The 14,006-nt window shown below is 47.7% G+C and overlaps 1 protein-coding gene across 2 annotated transcripts in view; it reads right to left on the bottom strand.

Moving 5' to 3' along the window:
• Nucleotides 1-14,006, bottom strand: part of atf6 (activating transcription factor 6) — a 540,099-nt gene that overhangs the window by 382,094 nt on the left and 143,999 nt on the right. For both annotated transcript variants that reach the window (XM_072511677.1, XM_072511678.1), the window contains exon 10: nucleotides 11,455-11,595. In XM_072511677.1, coding sequence (XP_072367778.1) covers nucleotides 11,455-11,595 — 141 coding nt within the window. The remainder of the gene's footprint in view (nucleotides 1-11,454; nucleotides 11,596-14,006) is intronic.

The following is a 14,006-nucleotide window of genomic DNA, read 5'->3' as shown; positions in this document are numbered from 1 at the left end:
ATGCATTGGGTTTAATTTTGCAAAATTCACTAGATTTGGGAAAGGGTTCCTTTCAATTAGAATTTTTCAAAAAGAGAGAGACAAAAAGCAGGGAGCTGTAGTCCCTCTGGTGCTGTGAGGCAGCAATGCGAACCAATGAGCCACCCAAGTTCTTTGAAATCACAAAAGGTGCTGTGGATAAAGGGAAACCAGTGGATGTACTGTACTTAGATTTTCAGAAGGCATTGATGAGGTGACTCATCAAAGGTTACAGTGTAAAATAAAGGCTGGTGGTGTGCGGGGTCACATATTGGCATTGACAGAAGATTGGCTAGCTGACAGGAAATAGAATTTAGACATATATGGCTCATTATCTCTTCAGCAGGATGAGACAGGCGGTGTGCCACAGGAATCAGTACCGGGACCTCAGCTATTTATAATTCACAATGATTTGGATCACGGGTCCAATGGTATGTTTGCTAAATTTGCTGGCAGAGTGGTTAGCACAGCTGCCTCAGAGTGCCAGGGACCCAGGATCGATTTCGACTATGGGTGACTGTCTGCGTGGAGAAATAGGGGCTGGCGCTGGTTTGACGCCGGTCAGCCATGCTCCACCCCCTCTGAAATGGCGTCATCGTGACACGCATCGCGCACAGTCGCAATGCCGTTGGCACCTCAGCGGCCGGCCCACTTGTGATGCTCCACTCTTGATGGGCCGATTTCCCTATGGCATGGGACACGTGCTCACACAAATCTTGAACTCGGTGTGGCAGCTGCAGACCGTGTCCATCGCCGTCACACTCGGCCGGGATCCGTGCCATTGACCGGGGAAGGCTTCTGCGAGGGCTGGGGGGACTTGTGGGGAGTGGCCAGGTGGTGGGATGTGGGGTCTGGATGGCAGGTTGGGTCTGCGCACGGCCGGTGCCATGTTGTATGGCGCAACCGCTGCAGGTCGTCAGCCGTGCGCATGCGTGGCCCGGGACCCGGCCATTTTCGGCAATGGAGGTGGGCGTTTTGGTCGACACCGGTGCTAGCCCCTCATCGGTACCAGATTGGTGAGGAGTTCGCAATGATTTTTTCCACGTGGATTCTCCATTCGAGCCGGCACTTAGCTGCAGAAACGGAGAATCCAGCCCGTGACTTTTTAAAAATATCTGTTACTTCAAAAGCATACAGAAAGCTAAACAAACAGATTGAAGTTCATAGATTTCATAGAATTTACAGTGCAGAAAGAGGCCATTCAGCCCCTCGAGCCCCGGCCCTTGGAAAGAGCACCCTACTTAAGCCTCACGCCTCCATCCTATCACCTTTATCCCCGTAACCCCACCTAACCTTTTTGGACACTAAGGGCAATTTAGAATAGCCAATCCACCTAACCTGCACATCTTTGGACTGTGGGAGGAAACTAGAGCACCCGGAGGAAACCCATGCACATGGGGAGAACGTGCAGACTCCACACAGACAGTGACCCAAGCCACGGCACAATTGCATAGTGGTTAGCACAGTTGCTTCACTGCTCCAGGGTTCCAGGTCCTTCTGATTACAGGACAGAGGATGCAGAGCAGCTGCCAACAAAAGAGTTTATTTTTTGTCTGTATTACCATCTTTAATTGAGCCTCTGCACTAATTAATTTTACAACAAGCTCACCGTTCAACCTGCATATAATTATCATCATTTTTTCAGCTCATTCACAAGAAGCAAATTATTCTCCAATGAAACACAGGACGGGAAGAGCAAACGATGCATATTTTTGGGTTATTTATTGAAGGGAATAAGGACATTCGATAGAATTTGAGAACTAATGGGAGGTGGGGGAAAACAGGGTTTTCATTCAAGGAAAACCAAAGGGAAAGCAATAAATAGAATTATCATTGAAATGAAAAACAATACAAATCAGGGTAGGTTTAACTTTTAAATCAGAAGATCTGGCGCAGCAGTGGTACCTTGAAGGATAAACAAACTGCCAGCAGTCAGCGTGCATGCTAACCCAAATGTAAAATGCCCATTTATGTGAACCATGGGAAGGCATCCAAAACCCCAGTTTGACTGTAGCCAAGGCGTTTGCCATAAACAAGTGCAATGCGTGGGAATGATTACTAAATTCACTTGCTTACTGACTCACAAAGTTATTGTAGTCATGAAGTAAAAAAAGATTGACAGCAACCAAGATCTAAAACAGGGTCTGCTCCTGATATATCTGATAAATAATACATGACTGGGTGCGAATTGAAGGCTATAACCAACTCACAACACATTTCCACACCATCTGTTAGTTTCTGTGTTACTGAAATTTTCCCATCTCATTTGCCACTTCCGTCATTAGCACATCAGTGCTGTGAAGTTCTGTGCCTATGTTATTAATATTCTGAAGATGTCAGATTGAATTAAAGATAAAGAATCTCGTGTGACATAAATAGTGAAGATCAGAACGCAGTTTATATGAAATAAAAATAGAAAAATCTCCAAATACCCAATGGATTAGTCAAAAACCAGGCAAACATTTTTGGGAGAAACTACAACCGGGTTTGTCAGAAGTCCCTTTGATAAGAGTGCCGGTGGGGTGCTGAGAGTCAGGAATTGCTTTTCTTGTTGAGGAGGTCAGTGCCTGTGCCATTGAAGTGCCCAGTTGTGAAACTATTGCCAGCACTGAGGCTGGGGTCCAAAAAATTCAATTGTTACAGGAACAAACAGCACAAAAACCTCATCAATAACAGTACAAAAGCAATTAAAATTAGAAAATTGCCTTTTATTATGCTTTCCAGGAGTATTACAATCCCAAACCAGACCACAACAGTGGCTAGGATACTGGATAGAAACCTCAATATTTTATTTCAATTTTGTAAGACTGTGAGGAAAGGATACTTCACCCAGGAGTGACTGCACAAAGAAATAGGGATATCATTGATTAAAACAAACTTTATCACTAACACGGTCTAAAAATCTTCAACAACACACGAGAAAATAGCTGACACTTACCCCCCAAACCATACTACTTAACACAGTGAATACAATACCCTTAATTGCTACCTTCATTTGAAGCCTACTTGCGACAATAAGCGATTTTCATTTCATTATTCCCACTTAAACAACAAGAAAATAAACCATCTGAGCTCTCAATCCACCTTAAATACCAATCGCACAGAGGAATACTTGCTTTACAGTTATTATTTGAGAAAGATCTCTTGACACTGCTTTACAGAAAAAATCTGACTCCTGTTTCAATTGGGTTTTTTCAGCTCCACCGTGTCCTCAGACAAGTCTGCACTACTGCTCTTTGCCTTCCCTGATTTCAACCTTCCTTACCATTTTCTTCCCCGCCCACACAAACCCAGAGGTCAGCACATTAACCTTCTTGAAAAACGACTTGGGGACGAAAATTGGGAGGTTTGAAACACAAACAGAAACCTCGCCAAAGTCGTCATTTTTACTGCATCCGCCCTGCCAGCAACAGCAGCAGCATATACCATCTCTTGAAATCCACTTTCATCTGCTCCACCAGCCGAGCCAGGTTCAACTTGTACAGCTCTGCCCAACCCCGAGTCACCTGGATGCCAAGTATCTAAGCTCGGCCCCACAACCTTGAAGGCAGCTCCCCTAACCCCCTCTCCTGCCCTCCAGTCTCAAATCTGAACCACCTCGCTCTTTTCCATATATAACTTGGACACGGAGAACCGGCAAAATTCCTTCAAACTCCCCATAAATTCCCCAATGGTCGTCCGCATACAATGAGACCCTGTGCCCGGTGGCCCCCCATCCCGCTCAATCCCTCTCCAGTCCCTCGACGCCCTAAGCGCCATTGCCAGCAGCTCTATTGCCAAGCCGGAAAGCTACGGAGAGAGCGGACACCCCTTCCTCGTCTCCCGATGCAGCCCAAAATATCACGATCTCACTTGGTTCGTCCGCACACTTGCAACCGGTGCCTTGTATGGCAACCAGATCCAGTCCACAAACCACTAACCCAAACCGCCCCAACACATCCCACAAATACTCCCACCCCACCTGATCAAACGTCGCCCCCATATCCATCGCCACCACTACCTCCACCTCTTGCCCCTCCGAAGGCATCATGATAACATGAAGCAGCCTCCTCACGTTCGCCATCAACAGCCTCCCCTTCACAAACTCCATTGGGTCCTTGCCTATCGCCCCCGGGACGCAGTTCTTGATTCACAAGGGCAACACCTTCACCAACAGCTTGGCATCTATGTTCAGTAATAATATCGAGAGGTAAGACCCACACTACTCCGGATTCTTATCCTATTTTTAGTATCAGGGAGATAAAGCCTGCGGCAATGTCGGGGGGAGCTCCCCCCTCATTATACGCCCTCAACAGCAGTGTCCGCCCAAAACCTTTCATAAAACTCCACTGGGAACCTGTCGGGACCCGGGCCTTTCCTCCCTGCATTGCCCCCGTACTGTCCTTCACCTTCCTCAACCCAATTGAGGCTCCCAATCCCTCCAGCTCGTCCTCTACCCTGGGAAACTCCAGCCCGTCCAAAAACCAACTTTTCCAGACAAAACCAAGGAGTGAGTGAGAAAAAAAAAGTATATATATGGCTGAACCTAGGATAAAGATGGCCAGATATGACTATCCCCCCCCCTATTTTCTGAAAGGGGATTGTACAACCAATGGAGAAATGCAGTGTTTTCTGAGCTGGAATTGAAGAGTTAGACTCAGAAGTTCTGGAGACTCTATTACGTTATATGGATAAGATTTATCAAAAGGATGACTTGTTTAAGTGTGTATGAAGCCTGATCAGATTTTTAAAAAATATATATTTAGAGTACCCAATTCATTTTTCCATTTAAGGGGCAATTTAGCGTGGCCAATCCACCTACCCTGCACATCTTTGGGTTGTGGGGGGTGAAACCCACGCAAACACGGAGAGAATGAAGGCTTCTATTGAAAGGTTGGTGGAGACCCAGAAGATGCAGGGGACAGCGATTAAGGAAGTGCAGCAAAAGGCCTCTGACAATGAGGACGAGATTTTGAGCCTGGAGGTTAGAGTGGAGGCGCACGAGGCCCTGCACAAAAGATGGCAGGAGAAGCTAGAAGACTTTGAAAATAGGTCGAGGAGGCAGAACCTGCGGATTCTGGGTGTGCCTGAAGGTGCGGAGGGGTCGGATGCGGGTGCGTATGTGACCACGATGCTGGGAACGCTGATGGGCGCGGGGGCCTTCCCGCGGCCCCTGGAGCTGGACGGGGCGCATAGAGTCCTGGCAAGGAAGCCTAAGACGAACGAGCCGCCGAGAGCTATGGTGGTAAGATTCCACCGCTTCACCGACAAGGAGTGTGTCCTGCGATGGGCAAAGAAGGAGCGAAGCAGTAAGTGGGAGCACTGTGAGATCCGTATTTACCAGGATTGGGGTGCAGAGCTGGCCAAGAGGCGTGCGGGATTCAACCGGGCCAAGGCGGTCCTCCACAGCAAAGGGGTGAAGTTTGGGCTGCTACAACCGGCGAGGCTGTGGGTCACAAGACCGGCACCATTATTTTGATACGCCGGATGAGGCGTGGACTTATATTAAGAACGAGAAGCTGGACTCGAACTAATGGACTGCTGTCTGTTGTTGAGGCACCCCGGGGGGGGCGGTGGGAGCTGGAGGGGCGGTGTTATGTTGGTTTTCCCCCGTGTTTTCTTTTTGTTTGCCCCTTTGCTGGGCCCTCGAGGTTCTGGGTCGGTTTGCTGTTGGTACAGAGCTGCGTCACAGGCGGTGGGGACGGGCCGGATAGCGAGAGCAGTTTATGGGGTGAGGGGGAGTCGCTCAACGTTGGGGATAGCACCCAAAGTTTGTTTGTTTGATTGAGCTTTTTTTTTTCTCTTGACACACGGGAATATGGGGGGACTCTCTCTCCCTCACTTGGTTGGTTGGGGGGGGGATCCATAAGGGAGCCAACAGTGGGATTGGAGGTAGAGGCTGGAGTGGCCGGGGTCAGCACAAGTCAGCTGACTTACGGGAGTAATGAAGGGGGGAAGGGGGGTTAAGCGGATGCTTGACTTGGGAGAGGGGGATCGGGGGGGGGGGGGGGGGGGGCTGGGATGCTGCTTTGCTGGCTGTAGGGGAAGCAACTTTCGGAGTAAAAGGGGGAGTCGGGACGGGGAGCCTCCGGCTGGGGGGCTGGAGTGTGTGGGAGGTGCGGACACTTCGCTGGCCTAAAGAAGGGGATGGTTAGTCGGCAGGGGGGGGTGTAATTAACCCTCCGACCAGGCTGATTACGGGGAACGTGAGGGGCCTGAATGGGCTGGTCAAGAGGGCCCGTGTGTTCTCGCACTTAAAGGGGCTAAAGGCAGACGTAGCCATGCTACAAGAAACGCATCTGAAGCTCGTTGATCAAACTAGGCTGAGGAAGGGATGGGTGGGGCAGGTCTTTCACTCGGGGCTGGATGCGAAGACCAGGGGGGTCACAATCTTGGTGAGCAAACGGGTGGCATTTGAGGCGGGGGGTATTGTGGTGGATAAAGGGGGCAGATATATTATGGTGAGTGGCAAGCTACGGAGGCCCGGGTGGTGCTAGTGAACGTGTATGCCCCGAATTGGGACGATGAAGATTTTATGAAGCAAATGTTGAGTAAAATTCCGGATCTGGAGTCATGCAGTCTGGCAATGGAGGGGGGATTTTAACAGGGTCCTGGACCCGGCACTAGACCAGTCTAGGTCTAGATCAGGTAAGAGGACGGTAGCGGCCAAGATCCTGAGGGGGTTCATGGACCAGATGGGGGGAGTGGACCAGTGGAGATTCGCTCGGCCAAGGACGAAGGAGTTTTCTTTCTTCTCCCATGTCCACAAAGTGTACTCGCGGATTGATTTTGTCGTGGTGAGCAGGGCACTAATCCCGAGAATGGAGGGGGTAGAGTGCTCAGCCATTGCGGTCTCGGACCATGCTCCGCACTGGGTGGAGTTGAGGCTGGGGGCGGAGAGAGGCCAACGCCCTCTATGGAGACTGGACGTAGGACTATTGGCAGATGAGGAGGTCTGTGGGCGGATTAGGAGGAGTATCCAAAACATTGTGGTGACCAATGATACAGGGGAGGTGTCAGTGAGTATGGTCTGGGAGGCGCTGTAGGCAGTTATCAGGGGGGAGCTAATTTCTATCAGGGCCCACAGAGAAAAGAGGGATAGGATGGAGATGGAGTGGTTGGTGGGGGAGATACTCAGGGTGGACAGGAGGTATGCGGAGTCCCCTGAGGAGGGGCTGCTAAAGGAGTGCCGGAGCCTGCAGGCGGAGTTTGACTTGCTTACCACAGGGAAAGCAGAGGCTCAGCTGAGGAAGTTACAAGGAGCGGTGTACGGGTATATGGAGAAGGCAAGTAGGATGCTGGCGCACCAACTACAGAAGAGAGAGGCGGCCAGGGAAATTGGGGGAATTAGGGACAGGGGGGGGTAACACGGTCCTGAGCTCGGAAAGGATCAATGAGGTCTTCAAGGATTTTTATGGTAAATTGTATGAGTCAGAATCCCCGGAGGGGAGGGAAGGGATGAAGCAATTCTTAGACCAACTGAGGTTTCCGAAGGTGGAGGAGGAGCTAGTAGAGGGATTAGGGGCCCCGATTGAGTTGGAGGAATTGGTTAAAGGTTTGGAGGGTATGCAGTCGGGCAAGGCCCCGGGACCGGATGGATATCCTGTAGATTTCTACAGGAAATTCTCAGAGCTGTTGAGCCCGCTTTTGCTGAGAACCTTCAACGAGGCTAAGGAAAGGGGAACCCTTCCCCCGACAATGTCACGGGCCTTGATCTCGCTCAGCCTTAAGCGAGATAAGGACCCGCTGCAATGTGGCTCCTACAGGCCGATATCGCTCCTTAATGTAGACGCCAAGCTGTTGGCCAAGATCCTGGCCACTAGAATTGAGGACTGTGTCCTGTGGGTGATCAATGAGGACCAGACGGGGTTTGTCAAGGGCAGGCAGCTGAACACGAATGTGCAGAGGCTCTTGAACATGATCAAGATGCCCTCGGAAAGAGGGGATGCAGAAGTGGTGGCTGCAATGGATGCGGAAAAAGTTTTCGATCGGGTGGAGTGGGAGTACCTGTGGGAAGTGTTAGGCAGATTTGGATTTGGCGAGGAATTCATAGGGTGGGTCAAATTACTGTATCAGGCCCCCGTAGCGAGCGTGTCCACGAACCGGCTGCGGTCGGAGTACTTTAGGCTGCATCGAGGAACGAGACAGGGGCGCCCCCTGTCCCCCCTGGCAATCGAGCTGTTGGCCATGGCGCTGAGGAGGTCTAGAAACTGGAGGGGGCTGGTTCGGGGGAGGGAGGAGCATCATGTTTCACTGTACACGGATGACCTGCTCCTGTATATTTCAGATCCGGTGGAGGGGATGGGAGAGGTCATGCAGATCCTAAAAGAATTCAGGGATTTCTCAGGGTATAAGTTGAATGTCGGGAAAAGCGAGCTTTTTGTGAAGGCACAGCGGGGAGGTAGGGGCCTCAGTCTGGACCCCGATACGAAACAACCACAGGTTTGTCCCAGGTAGAATAGACGGAGTGTTTCTAAGCTGGCACAGAGCGGGTATCAAAAGGATGGGGGACTTGTTTATAGATGGGACTTTTGCTAGCCTGAGGGCGCTGGAGGAGAAATTCAGCTTGCCCCCGGGGAATACCTTCAGGTACTTGCAAGCCCGTACTTTCTTGAAGAAGCAGGTGGTGGAATTTCCGCTGCTATCTGCCCGCAGGATACAGGACAGGGTGGTCTCGGGCATGTGGGTAGGAGACGGAAAGGTTCAGACATATACCAGGAGCTGCAGGAGGCGGAGGATGCCTCGGCGGAGGAGCTGAAAGGCAAGTGGGAGGAGGAGCTGGGTGAGGAGCTGGATGTGGGCCTGTGGGCGGACGCCCTGGGCAGGGTCAATTCCTCCTCATCTTGTGCCAGGCTTAGCCTGATTCAGTTTAAGGTGGTACACCGGGCGCACATGACAGCGGCAAGAATGAGCAAGTTCTTTGGGGTGGAGGACAGATGTGTATGGTGCTCAGGGAGCCCAGCAAACCATGTCCATATGTTTTGGGCATGCCGTGCACTTAAAGAATTCTGGCGAGGCTTTGCAAAGGCTATGTCCAAGGTCTTGGACACTCGGGTAAAGCCGAGTCTGGGGATAGCGATATTTGGGGTATCAGAAGATCCGGGAGTGCAGGAGCCGAAAGAGGCCGGAGTCCTGGCCTTTGCCTCCTTGGTAGCCCGGAGACAGATCTTGTTAATGTGGAGGGATGCGAAACCCCCAAGTGTGGAGATTTGGGTTAGTGACATGGCTGGGTCTCTAGGTTTGGAGAGGATAAAGTTTGCCTTGAGAGGTCCTTGATGGGGTTCTCCAGGCGGTGGCAACCGTTCCCCAACTTTCTCGCGGAACGTTGAGTGAGGAGGTCAGCAGCAGGAGCAAATCGGGGGGGGGGGGGGCCTGTATGGGTTGTAAATAGATTTCTCTTGTAAATGGTAGTTATCCCACCTTGTTTTGTTAAGTTGTTCATTTTTTTTTGCTTTTTGTTGCCTTTTGTTTAGTAGCGGTTTTGTAAAAATTCTGTAAAATTTTGAATAAAAATATATATATATATTTTTTAAAAGAGTATGAATGGATGACAAGGGTGAAAGTTGGATCGAAGGAGAAATGGAATATGCATAAATAAGCACCTATTAATAAAACAATATTGAGATCAATATTGATGTTAGAGACAACCTGACTATTGTGTTCTTATTGTAGAATTTAATATTGGAATCTATTCATTCCATGATAAGCACATGATTGTACAATAATGCAATCAAAGTGAGTAATATTTGTAATTTTCTACAATCATACATCTCTATGTTGCTTGTACATTTAAGTTTCTGCAGCACTGACAGCACCAACATTGCCCTGTTCAAGACTACCAATTATTCCCCGCTGTGACTCCTAGATAACCAACCTTTTTGGCCTTTCTGTGGCATTGAATGCAATGGACTGCACCATGCACCCCCACCATCTTTCATTCATCTCCAGTGGACTTGTCCTGGTAGGAGTGATCCACTCCTGCCCATCTCTCGAGCCATGACCCACCTCCTGTCCCAATATGGTCACCTCCAATTTATCCCAAGGATTTATCTTTCATCCCCTCCTTGACTCATTTAGGAATTATCCTACAGAGGCATCACCCGACAAGACAGGGTTGATTTCCATAATATATACATATAATAGACAATGATAACAGCCAGTTCCACCTGTCAATTAATGACAATTTCTTTGGCGTTATCAGACCGCCTGTTCAATAAGTATTCAGAATTTCCTCCAATTAACACTGGGAAGACCAATAAAAAATTTATACCCTTGCAACTTCATCATATTATTTACCCATAGCTTGATCAGGCAGCACAATTTGACAACCTCAACATTCTGCTTGAGCTGCAGATAAACCAAGATGACTTATTTACACCTCTTATGAAATTGCCCACCTCTACGTACTGCAACTGCAGCCAACACTATAATCTATACTTTATTAACCTCCTAACCAGCCTCCCAAGCTTCATCTTTCAGTTTAATTTAATAATATTAATTAGTATCACAAGTAGGCTTACATTAACACTGCAGTGAAGTTACTGTGAAAACCCCTAGTTGTCACACTTCGGCACCTGTTCGGGTACACAGAGGGAGAACTCAGAATATCCAATTCACCTAACAGTACTTGTGGGAGGAAACCAGAGCACCCGGAGGAAACCCACGTAGACACGGGGAGAACATGCAGACTCCGTACAGAGTGTGACCCAAGCCGGGAATCGAACCCGGACCCCTGGCGCTGTGAAGCAACAGTGCTAACCACTGTGCTACTGTGCCACCCAGTTCTTCTCCTGCCCTCATCCTCTCTTCTCACAGTTTGTCCATCCCCACCCCTCCAGCTACTGCCATCAGTCCAAGCCTGGCTGACTGACATGGGTACCACATGGATTTCAATGCATTCATTTCAAAATCCTTCATCCACAAATACCTCCATAATGTTGCACACTCTTCCACTATGTTGTGTCCCAAGCCCTTCGCTGCTCAAACCCTGGCCTCAAAGCATCCCACCTTCTTCAGCTACTGTCTCGATCTTAATCTCTGGAACTGAATCCCCAAACCCTCGCTCTGGCTTTTCTTGTTCCATTCTTAGTTGTTTTCTCTAAAGGTACCTTCTTCGCCACACTTTCAATCAGTTGTCTTAACTCTCCCACTTGCGCTTGGTGCCTATTTTCACTCCTCCTTGAAGCATCTTGGGATAGTTTTAATGTGAGGGAATCTGACATAGATCTGAGTTCACTGTTGTTTGACACCACAGACAGAAGTTTCGTCTTAATATGTGAATAAATTAAAATAGAGCTGAAAAGCTTTCAGACTGCCTATCACTTTTCAATGTAGAGACCAAATAACTAGTCTTCAGAAAAGAATATAGGAAACAGATGGGAGAACAGACTAACTTCAAAAATTTACCAACTCCAACAATGATAACACGCATACATGCTGTGGGTGAGATAAAATTACCTGTAGTTGTCTGCAGTAAATTTTTCAGTTGTTTCCTGAAAGCCTCCAGCTCCATTTTCATCAGAAAATCCCAAAAGATGTCTACTGTGGGTGGCAGTACCAGCTTTGGACTGCAGTGCACTGGAATTTCTTTCCCAAATGCTAAATAAAAGCACAGATAAAGTTATTTTTGCAAGATTATCACAGTTAAGTATATTGTGCCTGAAATCATGTTTGAAGCCACTTTGTGAAATCATGTTGAACCACTTTGTGAAATCATGTTTGAAGCCACTTTGTTCTGAAATTTATCTTCATTAATTCCCACTCCAATGACAAGAGGTGGTGGCTTCATCGAATGAAACATCTGACTTATCAGCGGGATCAAACACTTGCCATATATAGCCCATGACTATTGCAGGTTTAGTCCCACTGCTCCCACATACACACAATAGCGAAAAAGGATGTTTAAACCTCACCTTCAGATCTCCATCAGCAACTGAACCAACATAGATCTCCTACCCTGCAGCATTCGCTGAATGAGATCATCCAATGTGACAACTTTGCATGCTAAAGTTGTATGCACAGGAAATTCGGTTGAAGCTGCTGAAACATATTTCACCTCACACTCAAAGTCAGATTATTGAACCTGAGCTGGAATTAAATGTCGGTCCGATGACAGTGATAATGATGGGCCGTTACACGGCATCAATTTTTCCATACTGCACCAAATTTGAGCCTGCAGGAATGAGTTATACTACCTCCTTCATAAACCAATTTCAAACCAAGGGGAATCACTGCCAAAGTCCAAATGCCAGCAAAATGCCAATGCAAAAATTATTGGCCTGTCAGGATAGGCCTGCATGAAGATTAAAAGTAGAAGGGAGATGTAACAGCACGGCTGACACATATTTAAGAAGCTTAATTTTCTCAATTAAATGGCATTACACACTGCAAACAAGATGATGTCAAATGGTGGGGCAATATTTTCTGTTCACAGACTCATAACTGACCCCAAATCCTCACTCCAGTTACAATGCACCAGTGACATAACATGTGCAGTATAATTTCCCAAAAGGATACTGCACCAGTCCACTTGATTTTTTTGTTGCAACATCCAATTGAAGAGCAATTTAATATTCAAGAAGCTTCATACATGGAATATGACTGGGAATGATTTATTCTCAACAACCTTACGACAACATATTTGTTCTCAATGACAAGGACGTATTGCTCCCTTTGGCAAAAGCTGAAAGGCTTCAAAAACAAAACTAAACAGTTCAACAAGTTTAAAATCAACTCTGCAGTATCCGATGTGTGCTCTAAAGTACAATGGAATAGAAGCTGCTCATCTTCAAACTACAAACTCAGCTCAGCTTAATGCAAGTGTCATATCCATGAGACATGAAAGAGACCCTAAACTGTTTCAATCAAACCTTACTCACTCTCCGCTTAGTTAGAAAAGCAGACTGCTGGACCAACAACATGGTTGTTTAGGTCACATGGTTTTCAAGTGCGCTACAGTTCTGCAAAATTCCAACAGTAATTTCAGGACAAAGCTTAACCCTCATTCTTGTGGGATCCCACACCTATCCAGTGTGACTCCATTCCAATCAATGAAACAAGGGATTAGCAGACACTTGTCTTCCCAGACTGAGAGTCATCCTAACTCACTGTACTCACACTGTATTCATGGATGCGCTAATAGCCACCAGTTATCTCCAAAATTGAATAATGGATTCACTCAAGAGCCATTGAAACAGAGTGTTAACCTGAAACTAAATCGACATTGGGGAACATGACACGACCTAAACTCCTTTGGCCTTTGGAAAGCTTTAATGTCCTGTTCCTGGATGCCCAGATCAGTCTACTGAGGATATCCAGCCTGTCAACACCAAAGCCAGACTGCAGGCAAACCACAAACCTGCCTCAAAGTCTGCTTCTCTGGAAGATTCCTGCCATTGCCTGTGGAGAAAACCAAATCTCTGTATACTAACCTCATCTTACTGCATCATCACCACCTTTGAGGAATTCAGCAACTCATGCTTTCAGCACGCTGAATCAGCCTCAGCTTTTTTTCAGTTTTAAGTTATGCCTCGTTCTGAAACTCGTTCCTTTCCTATCTCCTTCTTGTGTGCATGTCTATATGTAGTTGCGACGTTCATCCCCTGGGTTTGAATGTAGGCATAGGATACTTTTTATGAAACCCTAAAGAGAGTTTGCTGTGACTCAATTCAAAATTGACTTCACAGAGAGTTTGGGGAAACACGACACAGTCTATTTAAAAAAATTAAGACAACACTGCTCACGGACAGCTGGGCGGGGATGGATGGGATGCATTATGAGGGGCTGAGAAAGGAGGAGAAGTTGAAGCAGGTCAGGGATATGTTCTCGCAGGGAAAATTTGCTGGGTTGGATGAGCAACAGGAGAGGTTTGAGTTACCAAGGAGGAGTGAGTTTAGGTACTGTTAGGTACGGGACTTTGCGCCGAAGGAACTACCAATGTTCACCCAAATACCAGATGACACGCTGCTGGAGAAATTGCTGCTCCCTGATGAGGTGGGGAGGGCAGGATT

This window comes from Scyliorhinus torazame, chromosome 7, assembly GCF_047496885.1.
Source record: "Scyliorhinus torazame isolate Kashiwa2021f chromosome 7, sScyTor2.1, whole genome shotgun sequence".
Taxonomy (NCBI): Eukaryota; Metazoa; Chordata; class Chondrichthyes; order Carcharhiniformes; family Scyliorhinidae; genus Scyliorhinus; species Scyliorhinus torazame.
Note: the sequence above shows the minus strand (reverse complement) of the source record. Positions and strands in the feature narration are given on the sequence as shown.